Here is a 14,591-nt window from a genome sequence, read left to right on the forward strand (position 1 = left end):
TGTCGTGTCTGATACCATCTGCTACTTCTGCGTTTCCGTACCGCACCAACCCTCTCTGTCTGTCAAAGGAACGCTACCCACCTACCTACCTGCACCGATGTCGTGGATGGATGGAGCATTGCGCAGGAGTGAGGGTTCTATAAAGCAGCGGCACCATCAGTGTACACAGAGCAGTAAAACCGCATGGTGAGAGAGTGATCAGAGAGGTGCAAGAGAGAGAGACAGACAGCGAGAGAAAGAACCAGAGAGAGAGAGAAACACAGAGAGAGAAACAGAGAGAAGTACTAGAGAGAGAGAGAGATAGTGTGAGAGAGAGAGAAAGAAACAAAGAGAGAGAGGTACTCTAGAGAGAGATTAAACTATCTGACAGTCAGACGGTGAGTGACAGTGTGTAGTGGAGAGTGGTTCCTTCCTGCCTGCCTGACAGAGCTGCAGTGTGTGAAGCCGCTGTCTCTCTCTGCTCTGATAAACTAATAGGTTAATGAGACAAGTAATGCAGGTGCTGTAGAGAGGAGAGAAGAGACAATACTCCCGTGACTACAGCACAGGGAGGATGCTCTGAGGACCAGACTGAGGAGTGCTCTTAGGAATCAGGGATTCACACTGCAGAGTGCAGACAGAGGTCTGCTGTACGTACCTGAGATACCGCAGTTAACCGCTGCACCTTATAACACATTCAGCATGGATGAACTGTGTACATGCACAGATAGCATGGACAAAAACTCCCTAAAGTACCCAAAGACTGAGCAGACAGAGAAAATGTGGATGCGACTCAAGGGAATGTAAGTTTTCTCTTTCTTTCATCCCTCTTCTTGTGTTTAACTTCCCCAGAGAGGGACTGACTTAGAGGCATGTGATCTGTCAGGGTGGTTGAAAGAGTGAGGTTATTTCAAGCTCTTGTGAAATGTTTATTTGTTATCAGAAGTGATGCCGTGTTGATGCCGCGTTCTGTCGCGTTTCTACAGTATCTTAGTTTTCCATCACTGTGCTGTATATTGAAGCACGTTTAATAGTATTCTTATGTGCACATCTTTGTTTTGTAAACAATACATTAGTGTGTATAAAGCACTACAACTGTAGGTTTGTACATTTCATGATTTCAATGTATGTATGAACAAATGTACCTATCGGTGGAGGCTGCTGAGGGGAGGATGGCTCATAATAATGGCTGGAACGGCGCAAATGGAATGGCATCGACCCATCCGCTCCAGTCATTACCAAGATCCCGTCCTCCCCGATTAAGGTGCCACCAACCTCCTGTGGTATGCAGGTAAGTACATACCTTAGCATATGCGCATATTCGTGTATACGTAAAGCAGATAGGTATGTAGGTAAGTTGGTAGTCAGGTGCTGCACACCTGCACTTGTATTTACCTACTGTTTTTACAGTAAATTAATTAATTCATTCATCAATTCATCAATGAATGAATGATTGAATGAATGGAAGTTATAATGGTATAATATGTGTTCTTCTGCAGTTGTGTTTTTACCGTCTAATCAATATGTTACCACAACAAATTGATCAAGCTAAATACAGCTGGCAGCATGATTAGACTAATATGCTATTACATAATATATTTCACAGCTTGCAACAAATGAATGGGTCAATTATGTAGCTGTTAAACTTGTATCTGACAAACATGTGTCTCAGTAGAAGCAAACTGTTTATCACTGAAGCTTGACTAAACCCATTATGTATTCAATAGTTCATTATAACGTGCAGTCACGCTCTATATACACGTTTGCGCCTACACACACTCTACCGCTGAAATCCCTTATCACATAGTCCTCAGTCACACCCTGTCCCCTGAGCATCTCCACCCACGCACGCACGCACACACACACACACACACACACACACATACACACACACTGCTCCTCTACCAATCTGAAGTGTGGGACAAGTTCTCGCAATGTAATGCCCTGAATACCTGTGGCTCGCTGGTGCAGGAGACAGACAGGTGTGTTGCCATGGAGCAAAGGAGAGCAGAGGAGTAGTGCTGACTGTCGTGTCTGAGAGAGAAACGGAGGAGAGAGGAGAGGAGGGGAGAGAAGAGGAGAGGAAGGGAAAGGGAAGAAGAGAAGAGAGAATAGGATAGGAGGAGGAGAAGAGAGGAAAGGAGGGGAGAGGAGAGGAGGAGAGAGGGGAGTAGAAGAGAGGACAGAAGGCGCAAAGGAGAGAAGAGAATAGCAGAGGAAGGAAGAGGAGAGGAAGGGAGGAGAGGGGAGAAGGAAAGTAGAGTAGAGGAGAACAGAGGTTAGAGCAGAGTAGGGCAGATATCTGTCCATTTTTAGGCGGGCTGATCTAAGTCAGCACACTGGTGGAAATGGTGACCACTGACTGGCTGTTTCTGGCTGGTTGGGTGGCTGTCTGGTTAACTGGCTGATCTCAGAGATTAAAAACATTCTAATCACCTCAGCTCACAAAGAGCAGCGCACACACACGCACACACACATACACATTATTTAATCAAATCAAATCAAATGTATTTATAAAGCCCTTTTTACATTTAGTCAGGCATCTCCACTGAGCACTGCAATAACATGGTGTCACACTGAGCCTCTGTTTACAGTGCATTCGGAAAGTACTTATTATTAAATGGATTAAATAAAGAAATGTCTTCATCAATCTACACACAATACCCCATAATGACAAAGCGAAACAGAAATACCGTACCTTATTTACATAAGTATTCAGACCCTTTAATATGAGAGTTGAAATTGAGCTCAGGTGCATTCTGTTTCCATTGATCATGCTTGAGATGTTTCTACATCTTGACTGGAGTCCACCTGTGGTAAATTCAATTGATTGGACATGATTTGGAAAGGCACACACCTGTCTATATAAGGTCCCACGGATGACAGTGCATGTCAGAGCAAAAACCAAGCCATGAGGTAGAAGGAATTGTCCGTAGAGCTCAGAGACATGATTGTGTCGAGGCACAGATCTGGGGAAGGGTACCAAAACATGTCAGTGGCCTCCATCAGAGGCTCTTCCTTGAGCTGGCCGCCAGGTCAAACTGAGCAATCGGGGGAGAAGGGCCTTGGTCAGCGAGGTGACCAAGAACCCGATGGTCACTCTGACAGAGCTCCAGAGTTCCTCTGTGGCGATGGTAGAACCTTCCTGAAGGACAATGGCCTTCATGGTAGAGTTGTCAGATGGAAGCCACTCCTCAGCAAAAGGCACAAGACAGTCCACCTGGAGTTTGCCAAAAGGCACCTAAAATACTCTCAGATCATGAGAAACAAGATTCTCTGGTCTGAAGAAACCAATATTGAACTCTTTGGCAAGTATTCACGTCTGGAAGAAACCTGGCACCATCCCTACAGTGAAGCATGGTGGTGGCAGCATCATGTTGTGTGGATGATTTTCAGTGGCAGGGACTGGGAGACTAGTCAGGAACGAGGGAAAGATGAATGGAGCAAAATACAGATAGATCATTGATGATAACCTGCTCCAGAGCGCAGGGGGACATACAGGCAGACATACAGGCAGACATACATGGGGACATACAGGGTCACATACAGGCAGACATACAGGCAGACATACAGGAGGACATACAGGCAGACATACAGGGGGACCTACAGGCAGACATACAGGGGGACATACAGGGTCACATACAGGCAGACATACAGGCAGACATACAGGAGGACATACAGGCAGACATACAGGGAGACATACAGGCAGACATACAGGGGGACCTAAAGGGAGACATACAGGGGGACATGCAGGCAGGCGTACAGGGGGACATACAGGCAGAATTACAGGCAGACATACAGGGTCATATACAGGGTCACATACAGGCAGACATACAGGGTCACATACAGGCAGACATACAGGGGGACATACAGGCAGACATACAGGGGGACATACAGGCAGACATACAGGGGGACATACAGGGTCCCATACAGGGGGACATACAGGCAGACATACAGGATCATATACAGGGGGGCATACAGGCGGACATAAAGGGTCATATACAGGGGGACATACAGGGGGACATACAGGCAGAATTACAGGGGGACATACAGGGGGACATACAGGCAGTGGTGTCATCTGCTTCATGGTCCACGTGCCATCAGGCAACTCCACCAGCTCCATCCCAGTGCTTGAGTTTGACGGGGGTGTCGCCATATGAGTTGAACCTCCGCCCTCCGTCAGAGGAACTTCTGCTGATAGTCCACCCCACACCTGTTATTTCCTCTCTGCCTTTGACTGGTTTTTGCTGCTCTCTAGCTGCTTGTGGTTGAGCACTCTTCCTGTCCTTCTTCCGCTTCTTCTTCATCTTTCTTGTTTCAGTGTTACCAGAATTCTGTTTCGGGACTGGAGGAGTCATCAGGTCATATCAACTCGGTTCATTCACAACAACATACAGGGGGACATACAGGGACACATTTGTCAATATAGCAGTCCAGGAGAAAATCATTTACAAAATGATTACGCAAAATTTGAGTGATTTTAGTTCTTATCTCCTAACTTCTCGTTAAAGATGGTTTCAAGTTTTTTAAATAAAATGAGACAAACACATTTTGTGTGATGCATCATTTACTGCTGTTGATTGCTGTGAGTGTAATAATTTCTTTCCCAACATTCCTCCTCTTCACTGGATCTTCACACCAGATGAAACGTGTGGGTGTGTGTGTGTTCTTGTTGGTGTGTGTGTGCTCTTGTTTGTGTGTGTATGTGTGTGTGTGTGTTCTTGTTGGTGTGTGTGTGTGTGTGTGTGTGTGTGTGTGTGTGTGTGTGAGAGAGAGAGAGTCCTCCCCTACACTACACATAGAAGGAGACACTGGAGAGAAGAGGGAAAACAGGAAAAAGAGCTTCTTCATAACTAGTCTGAATCCCCCAGACAATACTGCTCCATAGCAGAAACACACTCATTATTTCTTTCTAGGTCAGTTCCTCTCAAATAGAGTTCTGCTAAATACTACATTTCCCAGAATGCACTAGTTTAACACTAAAGTTGACCTCAAGGCCTTCAAAAAGAAGCCACAGAAATGTAATGGTTGGTGGAAATATAATTGGCTATCCTAAACACTAAGGTGGTATCTGGAATTCTTGTATTCTTGTTGCCATGGCGCCGACAGAGATGGCCGCCTCGCTTCGTGTTCCTAGGAAACTATGCAGTTTTTTGTTTTTTTACGTGTTATTTCTTACATTAGTACCCCAGGTCATCTTAGGTTTCATTACATACAGTCGAGAAGAACTACTGAATATAAGATCAGCGTCAACTCACCATCAGTACAACCAAGAATATGATTTTCGCAAAGCGGATCCTGTGTTCTGCCTTTCAACCAGCCGGCGACCCCAGCCGGCGACCCCAAAAAACGACTCCGTAAAAGAGGGAAACGAGGCGGTCTTCTGGTCAGACTCCGGAGACGGGCACATCGTGCACCCCTCCCTAGCATTCTTCTTGCCAATGTCCAGTCTCTTGACAACAAGGTTGATGAAATCCGAGCAAGGGTAGCATTCCAGAGGGACATCAGAGACTGTAACGTTCTTTGCTTCACGGAAACATGGCTCACTGGAGAGACGCTATCGGAGGCGGTGCAGCCAGCGGGTTTCTCCACGCATCGCGCCGACAGAAACAAACATCTTTCTGGTAAGAAGAGGGGCGGGGGCGTATGCCTTATGGCTAACGAGACGTGGTGTGATCACAGAAACATACAGGAACTCAAATCCTTCTGTTCACCTGATTTAGAATTCCTCACAATCAAATGTCGACCGCATTATCTACCAAGAGAATTATCTTCGATTATAATCACAGCCGTATATATTCCCCCCCAAGCAGACACATCGATGGCTCTGAACGAACTTTATTTGACTCTTTGCAAACTGGAATCCATACATCCTGAGGCTGCATTCATTGTAGCTGGGGATTTTAACAAGGCTAATCTGAAAACAAGACTCCCTAAATTGTATCAACATATCGATTGCGCAACCAGGGCTGGAAAAACCTTGGATCATTGTTATTCTAACTTCCGCGACGCATATAAGGCCCTGCCCCGCCCTCCTTTCGGAAAAGCTGACCACGACTCCATTTTGCTGATCCCTGCCTACAGACAGAAACTAAAACAAGAAGCTCCCACGCTGAGGTCTGTCCAACGCTGGTCCGACCAAGCTGATTCCACACTCCAAGACTGCTTCCATCACGTGGACTGGGATATGTTTCGTATTGCCTCAGATAACAACATTGACGAATACGCTGATTCGGTGTGCGAGTTCATTAGAACGTGCGTTGAAGATGTCGTTCCCATAGCAACGATTAAAACATTCCCTAACCAGAAACCGTGGATTGATGGCAGCATTCGCGTGAAACTGAAAGCGCGAACCACTGCTTTTAATCAGGGCAAGGTGACTGGTAACATGACCGAATACAAACAGTGCAGCTATTCCCTCCGCAAGGCTATCAAACAAGCTAAGTGTCAGTATAGAGACAAAGTAGAATCTCAATTCAACGGCTCAGACACAAGAGGTATGTGGCAGGGTCTACAGTCAATCACGGACTACAAGAAGAAATCCAGCCCAGTCACGGACCAGGATGTCTTGCTCCCAGGCAGACTAAATAACTTTTTTGCCCGCTTTGATGACAATACTGACACGGCCTGCAACACGGCCTGCCACGAAAACATGCAGACTCTCCTTCACTGCAGCCGAGGTGAGTAAAACATTTAAACGTGTTAACCCTCGCAAGGCTGCAGGCGCGCCCTCAGAGCATGCGCAGACCAGCTGGCCGGTGTGTTTACGGACATATTCAATCAATCCCTATACCAGTCTGCTGTTCCCACATGCTTCAAGAGGGCCACCATTGTTCCTGTTCCCAAGAAAGCTAAGGTAACTGAGCTAAACGACTACCGCCCCGTAGCACTCACTTCCGTCATCATGAAGTGCTTTGAGAGACTAGTCAAGGACCATATCACCTCCACCCTACCTGACACCCTAGACCCACTCCAATTTGCTTACCGCCCAAATAGGTCCACAGACGATGCAATCTCAACCACACTGCACACTGCCCTAACCCATCTGGACAAGAGGAATACCTATGTGAGAATGCTGTTCATCGACTACAGCTCGGCATTCAACACCATAGTACCCTCCAAGCTCGTCATCAAGCTCGAGACCCTGTGTCTCGACCCCGCCCTGTGCAACTGGGTACTGGACTTCCTGACGGGCCGCCCCCAGGTGGTGAGGGTAGGCAACAACATCTCCACCCCGCTGATCCTCAACACTGGGGCCCCACAAGGGTGCGTTCTGAGCCCTCTCCTGTACTCCCTGTTCACCCACGACTGCGTGGCCACGCACGCCTCCAACTCAATCATCAAGTTTGCGGACGACACAACAGTGGTAGGCATGATTACCAACAACGACGAGACGTCCTACAGGGAGGAGGTGAGGGCCCTCGGAGTGTGGTGTCAGGAAAATAACATCACACTCAACGTCAACAAAACTAAGGAGATGATTGTGGACTTCAGGAAACAGCAGAGGGAACACCCCCCTATCCACATCGATGGAATAGTAGTGGAGAGGGTAGTAAGTTTTAAGTTCCTCGGCATACACATCACAGACAAACTGAATTGGTCCACTCACACAGACAGCATCGTGAAGAAGGCGCAGCAGCGCCTCTTCAACCTCAGGAGGCTGAAGAAATTTGGCTTGTCACCAAAAGCACTCACAAACTTCTACAGATGCACAATCGAGAGCATCCTGGCGGGCTGTATCACCACCTGGTACGGCAACTGCTCCGCCCACAACCGTAAGGCTCTCCAGAGGGTAGTGAGGTTTGCACAACGCATCACAACGGCAAACTACCTGCCCTCCAGGACACCTACACCACCCGATGTCACAGGAAGGCCATAAAGATCATCAAGGACAGCAACCACCCGAGCCACTGCCTGTTCACCCCGCTATCATCCAGAAGGCGAGGTCAGTACAGGTGCATCAAAGCTGGGTCCGAGAGACTGAAAAACAGCTTCTATCTCAAGGCCATCAGACTGTTAAACAGCCACCACTAACATTGAGTGGCTGCTGCCAACACACTGACTCAACTCCAGCCACTTTAATAATGTGAATTGATGGGAAATGATGTAAAATATATCACTAGCCAGTTTAAACAATGCTACCTAATATAATGTTTACATACCCTACATTATTCATCTCATATGTATACGTATATACTGTACTCTATCAACTACTGCATCCTTATGTAATACAGTATCACTAGCCACTTTAACTATGCCACTTTGTTTACATACTCATCTCATACTGTACTCGATACCATCTACTGTATCTTGCCTATGCTGCTCTGTACCATCACTCATCCATATATCTTTATGTACATATTCTTTATCCCCTTACATTGTGTATAAGACAGTAGTTTGGGAATTGTTAGTTAGATTACTTGTTGGTTATTACTGCATTGTCGGAACTAGAAGCACAAGCATTTCGCTACACTCGCATTAACATCTGCTAACCATGTGTATGTGACAAATAAAATTTGATTTGATTTGATTTTGAAGTGTGACCTGTCATATTCAATTAAATGTTCTATCACTGAGTGGAATTTCTTTGAATTGCACTGAATTAAATTATACTTCCTGTAACTAAACTAAACTAAACTAAAACTCAAATTCAACATCAACAATTGAGTTGAATGGGAGTCAATTTAAACATTCTGAATTGAGCCCAACCCTGCTATTTAGTGCACTACTTTTGACTGAAAATCTCTGGTCAAAAGTGCACTATAGGAATAAGGGAATAGGGTGCCATTTGGGCTGCAGATCTATCTCAGAGCGATGGTGTACTTTGTATGGCCTATTCATCTAATGTACACTCCTCATCTTGTTTTTCAGGCAGAAGTACAAAAACACATCTCAAAGGTACGTCCCATGGTGTCTGTCTACTGTCTATCTACTTTATCAAACATGCCCACATGCTATATAATGATACCAACTCTTCTTATCTTATGCATACAGTCATTAGCCTACAAATGTATAACACAAAGCATTGGTAGATGTTGCCTTAGATCAATCTTTCAACAAACAATCTGTTAGCGCTGAATTGTCATACGTAAAGATAATTTATTTAACAGTAAAGTATCTATAGGGTGAAGCGTATGAGGCTCTTGTTGTAGCTTTACTGTATGTGGGTTTAAATACTTTATTCATACTAAACAGTACTGTGTGAGTTTAAATACTTTATTCATACTATACTTTACTGTGTGGGTTTAGAGAGTCTTGTTACTACGGTTGCAAAATTACAGGAATTCCTGGTTGGAGGAACACATAATTTCTGCTTATTCCCTCCTGATTCCGGGAATCCTCCAACTGGGATTTCAGGAAAACCAGGGAATTTATTGAAAGTTCCCGGAATTTTGCAACATTACTTGATACATCCCTTTCCTACAGTATGGATGAACTCCGGTGGGGTCAGTGGCTCTCACAAAGCGCACATTCAGATAATGTTAAGTTGGATGAAGTGGCCTTCACACACACACACAAACACAAACAGAGGGAGACACACAGGCACACACACACACACACACACACTTCCCAGCTGCATTATGCATTCTCCTGTTGAACGCTTGCATTTATGTAACACGCTCACAGAGAGGTGCCCTTCTACAATGGCCCTTGTCGGAGACAGTCAGGCCCTCAGCACAGCTCCATCTGTCTATCTGTCTTTCTCTGAGATGTAAGGGTGGGTGTGGGTTGTGAAGTGTGGAGAAATATAATGATACAGAACTCTGCATTAGTATTCCACTTCAGTACGTAGAGCCAGGTGCAACAGAACTGAACTGTAAAGATGTAGTTATACAGTATTCAACATAACTAAACTGTAAAGATGTAGTTATAAAGTATTCAACAGAACTGAACTGTAAAGATGTAGTTATACAGTATTCAACAGAACTAATCTGTAAAGATGTAGTTGTACAGTATTCAACAGAACTAAACTGGAAAGATGTAGTTATACAGTATTCAACAGAACTAAACTGTTTGAGATGTGGTTTTACAGTATTCAACAGAACTGTAGCAATGTGGTTAGAGGTTGACGGAAAAATCTGAGCACCAGAACAAAGTTCTTCGTTAGTCGTCGCATCTCACAGTGCATTGACAGACGGTGCGATACCATCCTGTGTTAATTGCATCTCTCCATGAGAGATTAGAGTGTACAGTATTTGGCCAATGATTCAGGGAGCAGTCACTTAAGGGAATGGATTTATTGTCCATTCTCTGCTGGGTTAAAACAGGGTTCAGTGATTGATAAACCATCATTCTGATACCTTTTCATGAATAGATAATGTTAGTTAATGGTTTTGATTGAAACAGTTTTTGAAGCAATAATGACTTTCAAACATTGAATCATATTTAGAGTAATTTCAGATGGCCCATAGAGTTCTCCCCACTAGAGGTAACTGATGAACTATCCCACTCAATCCACTCAATGTGACATCAACAGGGGATACTATACAGTATGTTCAAAATGTGTTCACTTCAATCAATCAATTGGGATTAAAAACCCAAAATTCTGGAAAGCGCCATTCAGATTTAGCTTTGAGGATGCCATAGCTAAAATGGGCCATCTGTTTACTGAAGCTCTAGCTACTGTTAGAGCGTAATAGCTTTTCATCAGGCATCAATGATATGAGCAGAACAGATATGAGTCAAGCTGTGACTTCAAGAGCCAACTGTCAGTCAAGCTGTCTCAGTAAAAGTGTGAAGAGATGATGTATTCATAGTACATGCAGCTTGTCTCCAGAGTGAGCAGAGGCCAGATACTTAATGCATAGTGCAGACCTACAGATGTAGGATCTTAATTTAATCACTCTTTTGTTGCTGATAATTTTTCTGTACTGCAGGAAAATGCAGATGAGCTTTGTGATTTACATAAATTCATTGAAAACCCACACTAAACTAGGGCTGGGCGATAAATCAATAGCAATAATTATCGAGGTAATTACTTCCCTCAATAACGATATTAAAACGTTTAGATTCATTTTCGATAATGTCGATATAGAGTAATTAGGTACAGCAGTCATTTTCACCTCAGCAGGAACGTGCGGAGAAGTGACAATATGCACGTGGAGAGGTATACGCTCACTAAAAACCACTTAGCACCTCGAGTGATGGAGTCGCCACTATTAACCACGAAAAATGAGTGATGTAGGTGAAAACAGTGGTAGTGATGTAGGTGAAAACAGTAGTAGTGATGTAGGTGTAAACAGTGGTAGTGATGTAGGTGAAAACAGTGTAGTGATGTAGGTGAAAACAGTGGTAGTGATGTAGGTGAAAACAGTGGCAGTGATGTAGGTGAAAACAGTGGCAGTGATGTAGGTGAAAACAGTGGCAGTGATGTAGGTGAAAACAGTGGCAGTGATGTAGGTGAAAACAGTGGCAGTGATGTAGGTGAAAACAGTGGCAGTGATGTAGGTGAAAACAGTGGCAGTGATGTAGGTGAAAACAGTGGCAGTGATGTAGGTGAAAACAGTGACAGTGATGTAGGTGAAAACAGTGGCAGTGATGTAGGTGAAAACAGTGGCAGTGATGTAGGTGAAAACAGTGGTAGTGATGTAGGTGAAAACAGTGGTAGTGATGTAGGTGAAAACAGTGGCAGTGATGTAGGTGAAAACAGTGGTAGTGATGTAGGTGAAAACAGTGGTAGTGATGTAGATGAAAACAGTGGCAGTGATGTAGGTGAAAACAGTGGCAGTGATGTAGGTGAAAACAGTGGCAGTGATGTAGGTGAAAACAGTGGCAGTGATGTAGGTGAAAACAGTGGCAGTGATGTAGGTGAAAACAGTGGCAGTGATGTAGGTGAAAACAGTGGTAGTGATGTAGGTGAAAACAGTGGCAGTGATGTAGGTGAAAACAGTGGTAGTGATGTAGGTGAAAACAGTGGCAGTGATGTAGGTGAAAACAGTGGCAGTGATGTAGGTGAAAACAGTGGTAGTGATGTAGGTGAAAACAGTGGTAGTGATGTAGGTGAAAACAGTGGTAGTGATGTAGGTGAAAACAGTGGCAGTGATGTAGGTGAAAACAGTGGTAGTGATGTAGGTGAAAACAGTGGTAGTGATGTAGGTGAAAACAGTGGCAGTGATGTAGGTGAAAACAGTGGTAGTGATGTAGGTGAAAACAGTGGTAGTGATGTAGGTGAAAACAGTGGTAGTGATGTAGGTGAAAACAGTGGCAGTGATGTAGGTGAAAACAGTGGCAGTGATGTAGGTGAAAACAGTGGCAGTGATGTGGCTGAAAACAGTGGCAGTGATAGCCATGGAGACAGAGAATATATTATTGGTAAAAAGGGTTAAACTGTTTCTGCAATTTGGAAGTGGTTTGGCTTTTTGAAGTCCAACAAAAGAGCGGAGCAATGTTCGGTGCAAATTGTGCCATAGACAGGTGGCTGCGAAGTCTGGTAATACAACAAAGCTTTTTCAACATCTGAAGCAAAATCACTCTTTGAAACATGCAGGAAGTTTGAGTTTGCACCACGGTATTGATAAACGCCCCTCAAGCACCAGCCAATCTAAGGATGTTTGCCCGAAGCAGTCAACACTGACAGCTTTTATTCCCCACTAGCAAACATCGAAAATATGCTATTAAATGCTATTATGCATTGCATTGCTAAGGACATGCTACCAATTATCACATTCGAAAAGGAAGGTTTCAAGAGGCTTATCCCTGGCCACAAACATGGAACAATTTTCCTTCAAGTATAATTTTAAGTGTAGCTCACATAATAAATAAAAAATGTAACCTTTATTTAACTAGGCAGGTCAGTTAAGAACAACTTCTTATTTACAATGACAGCCTATCAGGGAACAGTGGGTTAACTGCCTTGTTCAGGGGTAGAATGACAGATTTCTACCTTGTCAGCTCAGGGATTTGATCTAGCAACCTTTCGGTTACTGGCCCAACGCTCTAACCACGGTTTGTTCAGGCATTCTTGAGTTTGAAGCAGATATGCACCTTTCAAACATTATTTGAATAATATTGGGATAATTATCGTTATCGAATGAAAAAATATATAGATATCGTGATCATTTATTTTCCATATCGCCCAGCCCTACACTAAACACACAGTTATATTAAGAGTATTGCACTTTTCATGTAGCCTACTTTTGGCCAGCTAATAGCCAAACCACCGATCAAGCAAAATTATGGACTAAACGTTCAAATCAGGTTGCTGCAGGATTTGTTGGCAGTGACAATAACCAAATCAAATGTTATTTGTCACATGCGCCAAATACAACAGTGAAATGCTTACTTACAAGCCCTTAACCAACAATGCTTTAAGAAGTTAAGAAGAAAAATGTGTTAAGTAAAAAATTGCTAAGTAATTTTATTTTATTTTAAATAATGGTAAAAAATAATTAAACAGCAACAGTAATATATAAATAGCGAGGCTATATACAGGGGGTACCGGTACAGAGTCAATGTGCGGGGGCACCAGTTAGTTGAGGTAATCGAGGTAATATACCTACATCTAGGTAGAGTTAAAGTGACCATGCATAGCTAATAACATAATAAAAGAGTGGTCTGGGTAGCCATTTGATTAGCTGTTCAGGAGTCTTACGGCTTGGGGGCAGAAGCTGTTAAGAAGCCTTTTGAGCCTAGACTTGGCCCCCGGTACTGCTTGCTGTGCGGTAGCAGAGAGAACAGTCTATGACTAGGGTGGCTGGAGTCGGACAATTTGTAGGCCCTTGCTCTGACACCGCCTAATATAGAGGTCCTGGATGTCGGGAAGCCTGGCCCCGGTGATGTACTGGGCCGTACGCACTACCCTCTGTAGTGCTTTGCGGTCGGAGGCCGAGCAGTTGCCATACCAGGCAGTGATGCAACCAGTGCTCTCGATGGTGCAGCTGTAGAACTAATGCAGCTGAATCAATATAGGTCAACTGAAGATCCTACAACTCTACTAAGTACCAGTGTGCAAAGTACTTATGTATTACTTAAATAGTTTTTTTTAGGTATCTGTACTTTACTGAACTAATTATATTTTTGACAACTTTTACTTCACTACATTCCTAAAAAAAATAATGTACGTTTTACTCCATAGATTTTCCCTCACACTCAAAGGTACTCGTTACATTTTGGATGCTTCGCAGAACAGGAAAATGGCCCAATTCACGCACTTATCAAGAGAACATCCTTGGGCATCCCTACTGCCTCTGAGTTGGCGTACTCATTAAACACAAAAGCTTCATTTGTAAATGATGTCTGCGTGTTGTAGTGTGTCCCTGGCTATCCGTAAAGAAATATATAATAATAATAATTGTGCTGTTTGGTTTGCTTAATTTAATCAATTTGAAATGATTGATACTTTTTCTTTTTGATACTTAAGTATATTTTTGCAATCACATTTACTTTTGATACATAAGTATATGTAAAACCAAATACCTTTTAAACTTTTACTCAAGTAGTATTTTCTCAAGTAGTATTTTCCTGGATGACTTTCACTTTTACGAATGACAATTGTGTACTTTTTCCACCACTGCTAAGTACTTATTCTTTAGTATAAATATCCTTTAGGAAAGTATCCCTGACTCTGATTTCACTCTAGCTATACTTTCTGTCAAGTCTGCATCTCTGAACCC

The 14,591-nt window shown here is 43.6% G+C and overlaps 1 protein-coding gene across 1 annotated transcript in view; it reads left to right on the top strand.

Annotated features, from left to right (window-relative positions):
• The first annotated feature begins 611 nt into the window (after positions 1 to 611).
• The window catches only part of LOC139380789 (phosphodiesterase 1A, calmodulin-dependent), a 70,916-nt gene continuing 56,936 nt past the window's right edge, over positions 612 to 14,591 (top strand). The window contains exons 1-2 of the mRNA XM_071123819.1: positions 612 to 782; positions 8,851 to 8,877. Of these exons, the coding sequence (XP_070979920.1) occupies positions 682 to 782; positions 8,851 to 8,877 (128 nt within the window). The 5' untranslated portion in view covers positions 612 to 681. The remainder of the gene's footprint in view (positions 783 to 8,850; positions 8,878 to 14,591) is intronic.

This window comes from Oncorhynchus clarkii, chromosome 22 (assembly GCF_045791955.1).
Source record: "Oncorhynchus clarkii lewisi isolate Uvic-CL-2024 chromosome 22, UVic_Ocla_1.0, whole genome shotgun sequence".
NCBI classification, from domain to species: domain Eukaryota; kingdom Metazoa; phylum Chordata; class Actinopteri; order Salmoniformes; family Salmonidae; genus Oncorhynchus; species Oncorhynchus clarkii.